Source organism: Spea bombifrons, chromosome 3 (assembly GCF_027358695.1).
Source record: "Spea bombifrons isolate aSpeBom1 chromosome 3, aSpeBom1.2.pri, whole genome shotgun sequence".
In the NCBI taxonomy this organism is placed as follows: domain Eukaryota; kingdom Metazoa; phylum Chordata; class Amphibia; order Anura; family Pelobatidae; genus Spea; species Spea bombifrons.
In genome coordinates this window covers 16447583-16462902 of record NC_071089.1, presented here as the reverse complement: position 1 = coordinate 16462902, position 15320 = coordinate 16447583, and the positions used below count along the sequence as shown (strand labels likewise).

The 15320-nt window shown below is 36.8% G+C and overlaps 1 protein-coding gene across 1 annotated transcript in view; it reads right to left on the bottom strand.

Moving 5' to 3' along the window:
• PLCB1 (phospholipase C beta 1) overlaps positions 1-399 on the bottom strand; it is a 227329-nt gene extending 226930 nt beyond the window's left edge. Inside the window, exon 1 of the mRNA XM_053460832.1 lies at positions 32-399. Coding sequence (XP_053316807.1) covers positions 32-130 — 99 coding nt within the window. The 5' untranslated portion in view covers positions 131-399. The remainder of the gene's footprint in view (positions 1-31) is intronic.
• Positions 400-15320: the final 14921 nt, after the last annotated feature.

The following is a 15320-nucleotide window of genomic DNA, read 5'->3' as shown; positions in this document are numbered from 1 at the left end:
AAGCATCGGGGGTGACAGGAGAGCTACTCACATCATCCCATTTCATGCACTTTGAGCCTTTCTTCATGTTTTCAGAGACGCAGACACGTTTGAGCTGCAGAGCATGAACCCCTGGCTGTGCCCCAGCCATGTCCACACATTTATACTTCCAATAGCAGAATGCAAGAAATTAAAAGCACAGGAGAAGACAATCCAACAGTCCCCAGTGTCGGGGGGCGAGGGCAATAGAGTGTCCACCTCCCAGATAGTGAAATGGGGGCTTGTCCTCAGTCCTTCATCCACAGCTGATGCAAAGGGTATGGGAGAGAAGAAAGCCCAGCTGACATTAGACAGCCAGAGCCCTGGAGATAGCCGGCAACACTGATCACAGCCTACTCCTCTAGCTGCCTCCTCCTACTCCTCCAGCTAGCACCATTCAGCACTTCTCCCCCCTTTGCCATGCACAGATGACAGCTAGGAGCACACATGCATATGTATACGCCTTGTGTCCCTCCCTGCAATCACAGCACGCCAACTTTATAATTAGCCTGGCATGACTTACGGAACAGCGCCACCTAGAGGCAGCCACATGCAACTGCGTGCTATCCCATCTGTGACCTTACCAGCTCAGGCTGGAGCAATCAGCATGTGTATTCAGGACAACAATTCCCAGAAATTGCATGGAAAATGTACACGTTTCGGATTGAATACATCTGATTTTAACCACTAATAAGATTTCCTACTTGGTTCTGTTTTCAATGACTGGCAGATTTCTATAAATTATTTCATGTAAACTTGAAGAGAAGCTAAGGAAATGTATTCCCCCTAAAGGAATGATCATTTGCAACCTTCGCAATGTGGCTTGTGTATAAAAAGTGATTACGGTGTAAAGTTTCGAAATCAGCCTTATCACGATAACAATATATTGCGATATCCCTAGGAACACAGTTGCTTGGTTATGGCTAGTTATGGTTGTTATGGTAATTATAAGCTACTTCTCATACACTTTAGACTGTAAGCTCTTGTGAGCAGGTCACTCTCTACCTAATGTATCGGTTCATCTTAGCCTGTCAACTCTAGTCTTGTCAGACCCTTTGAATGCACTATATAAAAAAAAAACATTGCACCAGGATGATGTTTTGCCATTTAGATAATAAAGATTACTCGATAATCTTATTTCTGATATCTCTGCAGTGATGTCAATGTGTTGTTATAAAATGTTTGTTTTATCCAATTTATTAAAACATGCAAGAACACCTTGGCTTTCAAATATATAACATTTGAAGTTCGGAGGTTATACATAAAGGTCACTTATTTCTGCACTTACAAAGTAGAACAACTGTGGCATTGAGCTGGTGCAGGAGGCAAGTGCATGCTGGAGGGGAACATCAGAGACATAGCTTGCCGTGGGCACTGGAAGCCCTAAGGCTGCCCTAAAGGGTAACATTACATTAGTTGCAATTCTTCATACAAAACCCCACATCTAGCACGTCCTGTCATCTCCATTTTTTTTACTTGGAAATTAGAGAGAGATATCAACCTCGCATAGAATACTTTTTCATAATTATACCTGGGAACTTCCCAGGGTAAGCTACTTAGTGCTCATTCTCTTCTGGAAGGGTGGCTTCATGTACTGACAGTTCTAGTCATTGGGTCAGAGCTAGCCCTAGACGGACTTCAGCATGACCAAAAAGCGCTTTCTTCGCCTGATCTCCGAGTCCAACCCAGAAAGTTCCCAAGTATCTTCTTGAGTTATCATACTGATAAATTGTTTTCCTTTACATGTGGATAGCATTATTCCAAGATAGAACCCCAATATCTGTTGGCATGTACTCCTGATGCTACATATTTATAGACCCAGACATATTGTATGGCTTATTCCTTAATTTAAATTGATGGACAGGTGAATAATGTAGACTGATAGCATATCATAGGTTCTCCTCAAATGTTCACCAGTGGGTCAATATGTCAGCCATTATACTGGATTTAAAAAGTCATCATGAAATGGGTGACACAAGGTTACCATATCAATCTGTATGTTCATAATGCAATAAAATTGTGACCATAGCATTTAGATGAGACAATATTCCAATAATAGATTCATCTTGGTTGTCTTGACATTTTAAATGGGTTTATATTTAAACGTTTATAGAGTGTTAGTAACTGGTATTTTTGTTTTAACCAATATATGTAATTGAGTCACACGAAGGGAGAGGGAGGAGAGCTTTTCTTGACTATTTTTTTATTAGAATATATAAATGTACCATTAAGACTGGCTCAATCAGGGTGGGTGGCTTTTATAGGTAATAGGATATATAAATGTAATATTATCATGGGTAGGTCCATGGTGAGTTTGCAAGGTAAGGTGTTACATAATCAGCCGATGTTTGTTAATAGTGATGTCATACACCCCTCCTCATACACGCCTCCTGTTTGGTCTAAAAGGATGGAGTTGAGGGCCTGCTTGTAAGTTAGCAACAATTTTATCGGTGTCATAGCAGAGAGAAATGATCTCCTTGTGAGTTGAATCAAGTCAGATGCTTGAACTTAAATAAATGTCACATGAAATGCAACCCACTTCAAACAGACGCTGGGATGTAAATTACGGAATGTCACTTGAAGCTAATTTCTGGAATAAAGTTTCTCATAACACAGGCAATATAGTCAGGTCAACATGGCCCTTTTCGTAGCCGGTCATGGGGTAGAGAAAATGCTCATACCTGTAAGCCCAGGAGAACGCACTATTTATCTGAATGCATAAGCAGGACCAAAGTTCATACCCTAACTTAGACGATTGGAGCAGATTCTAAGTGTTCTGTAATGTCCGATTCAGAATAACCAAGAGAACCTTTGATAAGAAAACTTTTGGAATCATCCTTAATAATCTCATGAATGCGTTTGTTCCTTAAAACAGGGTTCAAATTTGTCCAGAACTCTCCTATCGAATAAATAATGGCCTTAGGGCCAACCAAATATTATAACACAGAGAACAGTAGAGGCAGAGCCATGAGGATCAGGAGCAACTTCAGAGAATGAAAAGTTCAGGGATTTAAGAAGAAAAAAGGGCTGGGAATTTATTTCCCTTTAGCCAGCTAAGGGGGTTGCCATGTGCTTCTTAGCATGTTTCAAGTCTTATGCAAAATGAAACAAACTACAACTTAAACTGGTCTTTGGGTTGGAAACCTAAGGCTGTCTGATCATGGTGAGAGTTACAATCCAACAACAGTTTAGATCATCTATTAATCGCACAGAAACTTGGTGAATGTAATATTCATTAATTTAATAAACATGTATAGAACAAAATAACTAAGCTATTCTAATCACCTTCAGTGATGTATTATAACATTTCAAGCTAGTGTTAAGAGTGCATTGTATGTTAGCATATTTTCCAGTGACCAGAATACCTGTAGACTATATTAGGAAAATACAGTGCAATCGATGTTTACCTATCATTTGATCTATTACAGAAGGAAAGGCAAGGGCACGGCACAGTACATAATGACATTGTCAAGCTGTGCTTGGCAAAAAGAAAATAGGGCCAGCCTATTCTCTGCCTCGTTTGAACATCATACTTTGTCTTAATGAGGTTTTCTTTATTAAGCTCTTAGTATACGATAACACATACATTTTTTCATGTATTCAGTTTCCATTGTTGGCATCTGCCCCTTTACATGGCAGCACGTTCATTCTTGAGCAGGGCACAGTGAAATGGGCATGTGGAGTGAAAGAGATTCGTGGACCAAGCAGTATAAGCTGAGCCTGAGAAGCAAGAGATCATCAGAATGGTCTATTGGTGAACTACTGGGTTTTAATGAACAATACGGACATCTAGATCACTCGCTATAAATGCTTTGTTAACTTCAGCCAGAAATGCTCTATTTAATGCCAAAAACTAAAACCTAACAACTAACATGTATCTTCTCTTATGGTAGATAGCACTGCCATTTAAACATATAATACTTAGGGCTGCCATTGGTATAAGGGCCCCTCATAGTACTTGGGAGGTGGTGGTTTCCACAGTTTATATCACTATAACATACCTTGTTGACTTGTGATCATAAGTATTATGTCCCATCGTTTACATAATTATCCTTCTTAATTACTTGTACTTAATATGGAGCCCCTAAAATCTTTTCACTTAAGCCCCCTAAACATTTTTTTTTATCAAAGACTATCAAAGAAGGTATTTATTTTTTTATACACCATACTAGTGGTTTGATATATGTTTGCCATTTAATTTGATGAACATGTTACTTCCACAGACTAGACCACAGACTTTTAAATAACAAGGTTGAAAATATTAAAATGTAATTGACTTCCATTTAAAGTTATAAACGGTATGGCAAGGAAAAATATGTCAGCTGTGGTTCAGCGAGTTTATCACAGAACAGACTGGGAAGGCTACTGGTGTGTGACCATCCTCAACGCTCCATTGCCATCATAACACATTGAAGAACTATTAGCGTATCCTCTGTACTGCCTGAGATCCATTTCCCCAAAGAGTAGGTCTGACTGTTGAGAATGTATTTCTTTCATACTAAAAGAATCATTTATATGATATTTTCCTTAGCGCATTAAATCTTCTGTTGTTTGGAAGTCGGAAATTATGCTTCCAAGCCGTTAATTATTGCATGTTTATCTAATGTAATTTATGGACATTAAACCATATTGCATTCCTGAGCTTACATATGAATGGTTTATGTGATGTGAAGGAATGCGGTGTTCACAGACGTGCAGGCATACAATAGCGCAAAGGGTAGCCAAGAATGATGTATAATATATAACAGATCTGGAGACTACATTGAGATTTAACACTCCAAGTGTTTCAGTTTGCGGGAAAAAGATCATCTACAAAGCTTATAAAAATGTAATGTTTTATTATTGTTGTTTTTCACACTCATTAGAAGCTCAAATGTTTAACATATGCATGAATAGAAGACATTACGGTTTCCTTAATGGTTATATCTAATGGAACTAACATGTTACAGAAAAAAAGGGAATTTGTCTTATATAAAACTCTACATTAAATAAAATTGATTTCAAATTATTCATTATTTTTAAAGATTTTTTTCTACGTAAAAAAAGAACTATTTTGGTAGGACCAATCTTACTCTGCTCTCCATAGTCGGTAACTTTGACTTTGCTGTTATAAATACTAATCCACCACTTAATTTGCCAAAACTTAGTTTTTGTTTTAAAAAATATAGTTGAAATTATGGTTACTGGCCAGAAAATGCATAAATGAGAATAAGCCAGCTCCCTGAAATGGTACTAAAAAGCAAAATTCTAGAACCCCATAACATTAACATATAATTCACATATCAATTATATAGCAATACAAAAGCTATTATTAGACTGAGGCTTTGGAGCGGAATGATTATTTTTGCATGGTTCTTGTTCATGACTATTTTTTAAGATAGTGATTGGACATACACAATGTGTTTATATATGTGTATACTTATCTATATCCATCTAGGATTCAGCAACTCCTTGTGACGTATAACACAAAATTCCTTCTGTATTAACCGTGTTATGCTCGGATAAAACAATGTCATCTGGTTATGTCAGGCTCTTTTTGTTGACAGAATAATACTTTATTTTCTTTGTTTGTTAGAGAATAAACCAGGCATATATCGGTTTTGGCACAGTGTGCCTTAAAATAAATATAGACTGTGTGGGATATTTGCTTTTTGTGTATCTATATTGAAAGTGGTTTTTTTTTTGTTTTTTTTTAAAAACCTTTTCAATGCAAGCCTCTAGTGCAAAACTATCTAGGATCTACTATATTCACTAAAATGAAAGATGACAGGAGAGTTTAAGCAAGAAACAAGAGAAAATAGCATTGTCTATGAGTCAATTCTTTGTAAAGCCCCTGTTAGTCTAGATACCCTAATGGCTGTATATGGAATTGCAAGCAAAACACACCATATAGCGTAACTGTGGCCCAGAATCTTTAAATCGGAAGAGCCCACGCTTATGAGTATGGCAGGAGACAAGGAGTATTCGTCTTTTACAAAAATGTAGTGGCAAGCTTGGCTCTTGGACCTCATCCATGAGGAGGAGGGTGATTCTCTTGATGTTTCATGAGACTACATACACATACAGCTTATGCTTTAATCAGTTTGTGAGCAGTTCTGAACTTCTTTGCATTTTAACCCAAATGAGACTCTCAAGGAATGTAAAGCCTTCTCTGGACACCATTAATGAGGAACCTGTGTGGCAGAAGGGCTGTTCAACCCTAAGGTTTGGGCAGAACCTGGTTTGGGCAGACCCTGCAAATATGCACAGCATAAAAAACATACAAAAATAGAGGAGCGCACAACCTTAAAAGCATCAAAGGCATAAACATTCAGATTTCTGGTTGCTGCTAGCATCATAATGACCGATAAAAACACAAAACAAAGCAGGAATTGAGCGCATGGAGGACATGTGACCATTCAAGATTCAGATGGTCAGAACTCTACCTTATTCCCTAATATTCTAAAAGCACAAGTGCTCTCTTCCAGCAGTTATATCAATTGATTTACTATCTGATCGTATGATCTTCTGCCATAACTCCAGAAATCCCATATGAAGACCAGAAACTTTATTTCATAAAATATAAAAACAGTGGCATTATCAGCATTGTGTTGCCAAACTCTGAAAAAGCTGTCCCCTCTTGCTGCCATGAATTAAACAGCTTACTGGAGCTCTTAATGAAGCATTAACGAAACAAGCAGCAGCCTGCCCCAGTAAATTTCCCTCCTGAGAATGGCTAAGTGATCCCTTGGTACCACGTAGTTAATGCAGCAAGATTACATTTTTTCCATGAGTTTGTTTCTTAATAAGGCCCGCACCCTCTTTATTAACCTTTTTGGACCATTACTAAAGCTGACAGCTGCTATGAATAGTGCTTTCTACTTTATATTTCAATCAAGGAATTGTAGTAATGTTTTTGTTGCATTGCTAGGGGATCTCTCTCTCTCTCTCTCTATATATATACACACTATATATATGTATATACACTATATATATATATATAATGCATGTATTTATTTTAGCTGATATGAGAACATTACAAATTATAATAGAGTTTACATCTTAAATCTAACCATACTACATACATACTCAGGAAATGTCAAAGGGTTTGCCCCTAATCGCTCCTTATACGAGGGGTGGGGCTGGGGTGAGGCTTTCCTCCAACAGAAATGGAAAGAGGGTGGCTGAAACCTTGGTGGGGAGTGTCATTAGGCCACACCCACTATCAATTAGGTCCCACCCCACAATGACCTAAAGGCCTGCTAATCAGGTTTCATTTCTGGAGAAATCCAGGAACTTCCCAAATATGTCAATATATATTAATTAGAACCCACTCCATAGATATATACTAGGAGAGCAACCATCCTCATATTATGGTCTCCTATTTTCCATTTTTTAAGGATGGATCAAGCTATCTTTAACACTTGTTGGGACAAGCCTTACCTTAGGGGCCCACGGCAGCTGTCCTCTGGGGCCCATTGAACATCCTTCATGGATGGCTGGAAAATTCAGCCTAGGGCAAAAGTCAACTGTCAGGGGTAATAAAGCAGACTAAAACACATCTGATGGAAATAGCCTACTAATTTATCTCTAAAACAATTCTACTAATTGAAAAACAACACAAGCAATAGATACTTTTAATAAATTAACTAATTTGTTCTAAAGCTGAGTGACAGTTTCCCTTTAATGGGATCATTGCTTTTCTTATAATTAAATTCAGAGATGGACAAGCCTCCATATAATGCCTTTGATGGGTAATGCCTGCTTCCTTTCAGTAGTGGGTAATAACTGCGGAGCTTGACCAAGGATGGTGGGTTCTGCTTTTCAGTACAAGCTGGCGGTCCTAGCTATCCCTGGCACAGAACATGGAATATTTTAGGTAAGCCAAGGTTACCCAAGCTTGGAAATATTTCAATGCTTTCTTATCTCTAGTACTATTTACTAATGTTTGAAATGTAGTATACAGTTTTCAAGAACTTAAAAGTAACAGATGCTTGTGAGTCACGTAAATCCTATCTGGAATTAATCTATTAAATTACTAATAACATATCTTGTTACACAGCAATATCGCAATCATTTCACATCACTTTTAAAATGCTCTGACGTCTCTTTTTTTTTTTTTGGAAATGGTTTCCAAATTATTTTTCAGAAACCGGTCTGTTGTCATAAAGTTTAAGTATCTATTCTGGCTATCGCACAAGCTTTTCAATTACGAAGGAAGCAATGCCATGGCAGAGAAAATTACTCACAGAACAGGAGAACATCACTGACTTGCAATGGTCTGTTAACTCTTTAAATGTCACACATGTGACAAAGTCAAAAGCAATGGATTAACCATCGACTAAGTAGTTGTAAACACTGGAATTATGTAAAATGTAAGGAAATATATTGGTTTTGAATAGTTTTAAATACATGGCTTGGTAGTTGCTGCAAATGTTATATACATCTATACGATCGATCAAGATAATTGGGAACGGGGTGACAGGGTGCTTGTGGACAAATGACGATGGAGGGATTGGGGTGGGTGTTTGGGTTTACTTTTTTTTCATTCCTGTTTCAATGTGTGGGTGAAGGGGGTAGATTTTATCTTATTTCTTTTTTTTAAATTAATAAAAATATATATTATTTTAAAACATGAAAATAGTCTATGCGGTCTCACTCTGGTTGTTATTCACAGATAATACACTCCCCATCCTTTAAGAGTAGAGATGACTTGGAAAGATATTATTTTACTTATTCTGTTGTATATTCATTGTATCTGAATAGGCAGATTAGTGTATGAACGTATCACAAAATAGGGTACCCTGAAACCCTGTTCTTGAAGCGCTACAGGAAGTATGTTATAACATCCTGATTGGAGTCTTTGTAGGATTCCAATGAAATCTTAATTGAGGAATAGCATATGAAGGGAGATTTGAAGAAAATACCTTGGCTGAGCCTTTGGTGGATGTTACAACTGGAAAATATAAATTTGTGTATTTGAAAAATAAAACATTAAATACAAATAATAATACAGGTGACATATGGTTTTTAGTGATGGATTCAATTATGGATTCAATCAAGATTTTATCTTGGTTTGTCTCGGCAGAGAACTTATATATTACATGACAATGAGTCAATCAAGTTTGGATTCATGAGGGGATCTGTAAAGCATACCTTCGAAATGTCCCCCTTTAAGAGGGAAAGTCTCTTTTAAGATTCAAATCCCCCCTGCCCCTCTTTTGTAGATGCTTTGTGTTACACTGTTCTACAGTCATGGTAATTTGTACAGTATTTGCCCCTTCCTAATTTCTTCTATTTTTGCTTATTTGTCACAATTACATTTAATCCAACTAATTTTAATATAAGACAAAGACAACGTAAGTAAACACATGTAGCTTTTAAATGATCATTTTATCTATTGAAGGTAAAGAGTTAATCTAAATCATCCATGTGAAAAAGTAATTATCCCCCCTTTACCTAACTGATTGTGCCACCACGGTAACTGGCAATGAGTCTTTTACACCAGTGTGGAGGTAGTTTGTCCCACTCTTCTTGGCAGATTTGTTTTAATTCATTCACATTGGAGGATTTTCAGACATAAACTGCTTCTTTTATGGTCATGTCACAACATCTCAATCAGATTCATGTCAGGATTTTGACTAGGCCAATGATGGCCGGATATTCTCCTGGATTTTCTGTTAGAGAGGAGAATTCATGGTTCCATCAATTATGGTAAGTTGCCCAGGTCCTGAAGCAGCAAAGCAGCCCCAGACCATCACACTACCATCCCCATGTTTGATTGCTGGTATGATAATCTTATTGCTGAATACTGTCTTAGCTTTATGTCAAATGTAACGGGACAGTCTTCCAAAAAGTTGGACTTTTGACTCATCAGTCCACAGAATATTATCTCAAAAGTCTTGGTGGCCATCAAGAGGTTTTTTTGGCAAATGTGAGATGAGCCTTTGTGCTTTTTTTTGTCAGCAGTGGCTTTCACCTTCCCATGGATGCCATTTTGGATAGTCTCTTTCTTATTGTGGAATCATGAAAACTGACCTTAACAGAGGCAAACGAGACCTGCAGTTATTTACATGTTAGTGTGGGTTATTTTGTGGCCCCCTGAATGAGTCGTTGATGCACTCTTGGAGGATATTAGGTAGGCCGGCCTCTCCTGGGAAGTTCCCCATACCTGCGGCTACACTCTCTGAAACAAAAATAGCCATTTCTAATGTTGGGAGGTATGGGTTTGTTTCACCTCCCTCACCTAATTTCCTGCTTATCAGTAACTAATCAGCATTACCTAATGTGTCTCTTCATTGGAATGGTGGGGGTTTTCATACCTAATGTGACAAATACTCTTTAGTGCAATATGTATATGAAAAATTAATTTTGCCAAAGTGTGTTTAAAACAAATGCACTCTTGCAGCATGAATATTTCATAAGAAACATGCATTAAAGTGGAAATGTGGTCTTCTTAGACAAGCATTTGTACTGCAGACCCCCTGCTGTACCTCCACCTGACATTATAATGATCAGAGTGAAATAGCAAAAACCATTAGTTTCCAGAAGCCTCAGAAACACCAATGTGTGTTTAAACGATGAAGCCAGAAACCATTATATTCCTCAGAGATTTTTTACAGTTCACAAAGCCTTTAAAGAAATTGGGAAACACTCTTTGTCCTTCTGACTGCCAGATGGGTTTATGACAGACACAGATTTAAGGATAAACTATTGGATTGTGTTCATTATATTTTTTAGTAATAAACTAATTCCATAACATATGTACATAATCACTATGCGTAAGTACTTCTCTGTTTCATAAAGAAAAAAATCGAATGCATTTTTAATAATGTGAGTTAAAATAAAATACCTTAAAAATTACTAATTCATATTTTGTATAATTATGCATTTTTCCTGTATATGTACCAAATGTGTATTTAGAGGACATTGCTTTTTTATTTAGCCAAATGTTGTTTACCTTGGGAAAGTACATTATTTTATCTTGATCCCCACCCCCTCTGGCATCCTACACCCATAACCCTGCCCCATTTTTATGACCTAAAACCTCTGCAGACCACCATCTGATACTGACATGGAGTTGCCCCATGGAGTGGGGCGTTTCAGAACATGGAGGATTTGTGTGTTGACCCAGAGAACCGTAAAAGTGGTGCTGCTCATGGAGTTCTTCACGCCAAACCCAGAAAATTCTCAGGTATGTGGATGAGTGTCAAGAAGATAGAAATCTATGACGCCTATAATGAAGTCACATTAAGAGATAAACTTTCACAATAACTTACTTGGACATAGATCTTATAAAAGAGAAGCCTAAAATGAATCACAAAAAGGTATGTATATTTTTATTTATTGAGAGCTAACAAAGCTAACTAATTTACAAAGAATAAAGCTGGAGTTAGAATAGAGTCCTTGCATGTAAATTAACAAACTAATTTAAAACTAAATTAACAATAAAACATTTTATGAAGAATTGTTTTTAATTCTGCTGAACAGCAGATGGGTGTCTATTTTAAGCTAGTGAGTAAATAGCACATTCAGAAAAGTACATGTACATGAGTACATGTTTTAGTATTCAAAAGAGTTGTTAATGAGTATAAAAATTTCTACAAAAATATAAAATGAATGTTACAATTATTATTATAGTTATTGTTGGTAGAAGAGGAGAGCCGTGCTGGTAACCCCACTTGTTGCCTTACACACAAGAGCTTGTATGGTAAAGCAGTGTCCCCCAATTCTAGTTCCATAATTTAGTAATGTATTCATTGGGACTGCTGCCTTAAGCTTGACTCGGTGCTATGGCCATATCCACCTCCCCAAGACCTTGCTTGTCAAAGGGTACTTTTTATTTTACTTACCTGGAATACTAAGCTATCCGTTCACTTCAAGCACTCTATAGCATCGTAATTTGTGACCTGAAAGCCTCCTGGAACTCAGAACGCTGCAGGAGAACATTGCATGCAACGTAGCGTGCACCATTATCGTATAACTCTGGAGACTGCGTATTGCCAAAATGTTTCAATATGTAGCCTTTTCCGCAATATGTGAATTCACACAATGGACTTCTGACATCATTGGAAATGGCATCTAACATCCCATATGGAAGCTGTGTGTTGCCAAAAAAGGGTACAGTGTGGATCTGACAACTCATCATGGATGTTGCTGTTGCCCATACTTTTGATGACCACCTCTTTTGACTGAGACAGTGAGAAGACACATTTGGAAGGTGAACCTTTTAAGGTAACAATGGTGTAAATACAAGTAAGGTTTCATTTTCTTAGGAATGAAAAAAACAACGTGACTGGCATGTCAAACAAACACTATTCAATTAAATAACCCAGCTGGTGGGAATACGAAACAAAGCATAAGAAACAAGTAGTTTTTTTTAAAAAAAAGAGTACTTTTAGTTTAAGGACTATAGGGGATAATTCCAAGGACAGAAGCCCCTGAAAGCAGAGAAACATGGTCATATATATCATAGGGACCATAGACATATAAAAACAATATATAGACATATAAAAACAATAAAAACAGAAGCCTCAGAATGCAAGAAAAGTAAATAGCTTCATGGGAGCTTCTTCCAGGGGTTGTGGACAGATCCCCAGAAAAGCCATATATAATATTGGTGGGACAGATACTATGTAATGCAATAGAACCCGCATGGGTTTTAGACAGCCTGGGGGCTATAGCAAACCCCTGGAGGGCCACATCCAGGTCATGTGGTAACAGTGAATCTTGAAATACAAGCAACTACAGTAAAGCAGAATGAGAAAAGAAGAAACCAATTTATAACAGCGGGTTGCTCACACTTTCTTTCTGACCTAAGACAAAAGCAGCTCTAGATGGCTTTAAAACTAAGAAGCTAAAAGAATGCTTTTCTAGCTGCAAGTACTATTTTTGCACATATAAATCATTACTTCAAATGTGAATAAGGCCAAATCTGAATGTGAAGCACACAAACAGTTTGAAATCATTGACATTTTTCAAACTCTACAGTATGCAAAATCTTTAGTCTGTGAAGTTCAGTAAGTATAAATGCACCCTTAAGAGAATTAAAGCTACATACTTTTGATTGCTTTTATTCCGTAAATGATTAATATTAACCGAAACACGATGTACAATGTTATTGTATCTTACGTTTACTTGTGTTACCTGTGTTAAAAATGCCACTTGACTTTTAAGTCTTTAAGAGGTTTTTTCTTTCACTATATTTCATTTTAAAGAACAAGCCTAACTTAGCCAAGTGCTATGAACAAAACTCAGCATCTATAATATTCATAGCCAAATTATGCTGTCAATATAAGGTAGGTGAAAAGTGATATATAATCCCATGAAAGAAGGATGTTCATTTTCTTTAATTCAAATTTTGAAATTAGTAATTAAAAATGAATTAATTGGCCGATGCAGACATTAATTGCCATCCTCAAGGAGCTTTATTCACTAATGGAAGGGAGATGAAACAGTTCAGCTCCGCAGCTTAATGATGCAATATGAAGTGCTAACCCTGGTCATTATTAGCTATGCGTAATGTTGGCCTTACATTATGCATAAGTAAACACTGTCGGTTTTCTGAATGTAGACATACTATACTACATGCACTTTTTCCATCTTGCTAATGATTCACACATTTATTTAAAACTCTTTACCAGAGAAAAGGTTGCCTATGTCAAAAGCATCAGAACAAACCAAGATGATCAATAAAGTCAGTATGATACAGTCAAAGTTATTGTTACACTGTTATAACTTCAGTTCCTCTCGTTTTCCTTTTTTCTCTTGATACTTTAGGGCTTCAGGCAAACCCGAGATTGCATGTCCAGGTGGATATCTTCATCCCCAAGCACCAGCCATGAAATAAGTAATAAACATATCATTTAAAACTAAAGTACAGAGAAAGAAATCAGATTCTCTGTCAATCTAATAAACGATAACACATAAAAATATAATGTGACCCAGTTTTCTCACTACCTTTGACTTCACTACTTTGGTCTAAACATCTCTTGTCCTCTCCTGGTTTTTTAATAATACCCTCTTACTAGGTAAACTTCTGTACCATCTCAAGTATATGTTAATTCTAGCTGCTCATCTTTATGTGTAGTCTACTTTGTATCAGATTTGTACAATACCAGGACTTATGTTCCTCTTAAGGGCCTCATCCTGTATATTAACACCTTCAGTCCAGTATGGATGTACATGTACATCTTCCTGGCCAATCACATGCATTGTAATCCCCAATGCCAGTCTATGGAGGCTAGCTTGATGATTACAGTGCAGGGGGATCGCAGGGAAGAGAGTGAGAAATAATGTTTCTCCCTGTTCCCACTAGTGGAAAAGTAAAAAAAAATAAATAAAAAATCATTTTTTAAAAATATATCAGTAAAAATAGTTACAAAAATAAACAACAAAGTGAGCTAAGTGATGTCATTGTGACATCACTAACATAAAAACGTATTTAAGAGGCCCCTAGAGGGATAGCTATTCATACTGCACCGATCACAGTGCAGAAATAATAATGCAGCTTGATTAGAATAGCTTATAGGAAAATCCAAAATTTGGAGCTGCCCTGGTGAATTTGTTGAGTGCCCAAGTTATAGCCAGTTGTACTTTTTATAGACCTGACTTATGCCACATTTTAAATCAGCAATGGTATAACTAGAACTTTGCTATTCGTGGGTTGTCATCTGTTGACTTCTGAGAGTATATTCACGTTCTAAATTTACAATTTATAGTATGTTTGTGTGGAGGGAGGCAAATTAATTTATGCATGAGGACATCTATTAGATAAAACAAAAGCTGTTTCTGATCAAGAAAATAAAAGGCATTTATCATTCCGGGAGCTACTGTGAACATGTAAGGAGAAACACTTACTTCCAATAATTATTCTGCTTCAATGGGTTGTGTAAAACGTTATTAGAAGTACTAATTTATGAACATTTAAAAGCATGCTCTCAGAATTAGAGCAAGAGCTAATGTACCTTGCTTCCCACAATGTACAAATGCCTTTACATCCATTCTGACAGCTTTAATCCTTATTCCATTACTTGTATACCTTTTAGTTATCCTTATAACACCTTCCTATCCATCAAGAGCCAATTACCAGCAACTCCATCTTAATGAGCAGGCAATGATTCTCTTTAGTACTTCAGTTAAAGAATGTCTCCTAATGCATATTACCCACAGTAACTGTTGCAATCAACACCCAACAACCCATTATATTTTTTGCCATTAGCAACTAATGTGATATCTTCAATTACGCAGTCTACAATTGAGAATACAATTAATGATGATCATAAATCACCAATTTTTGTTAATTGTATTTTTAAGAACGTTTT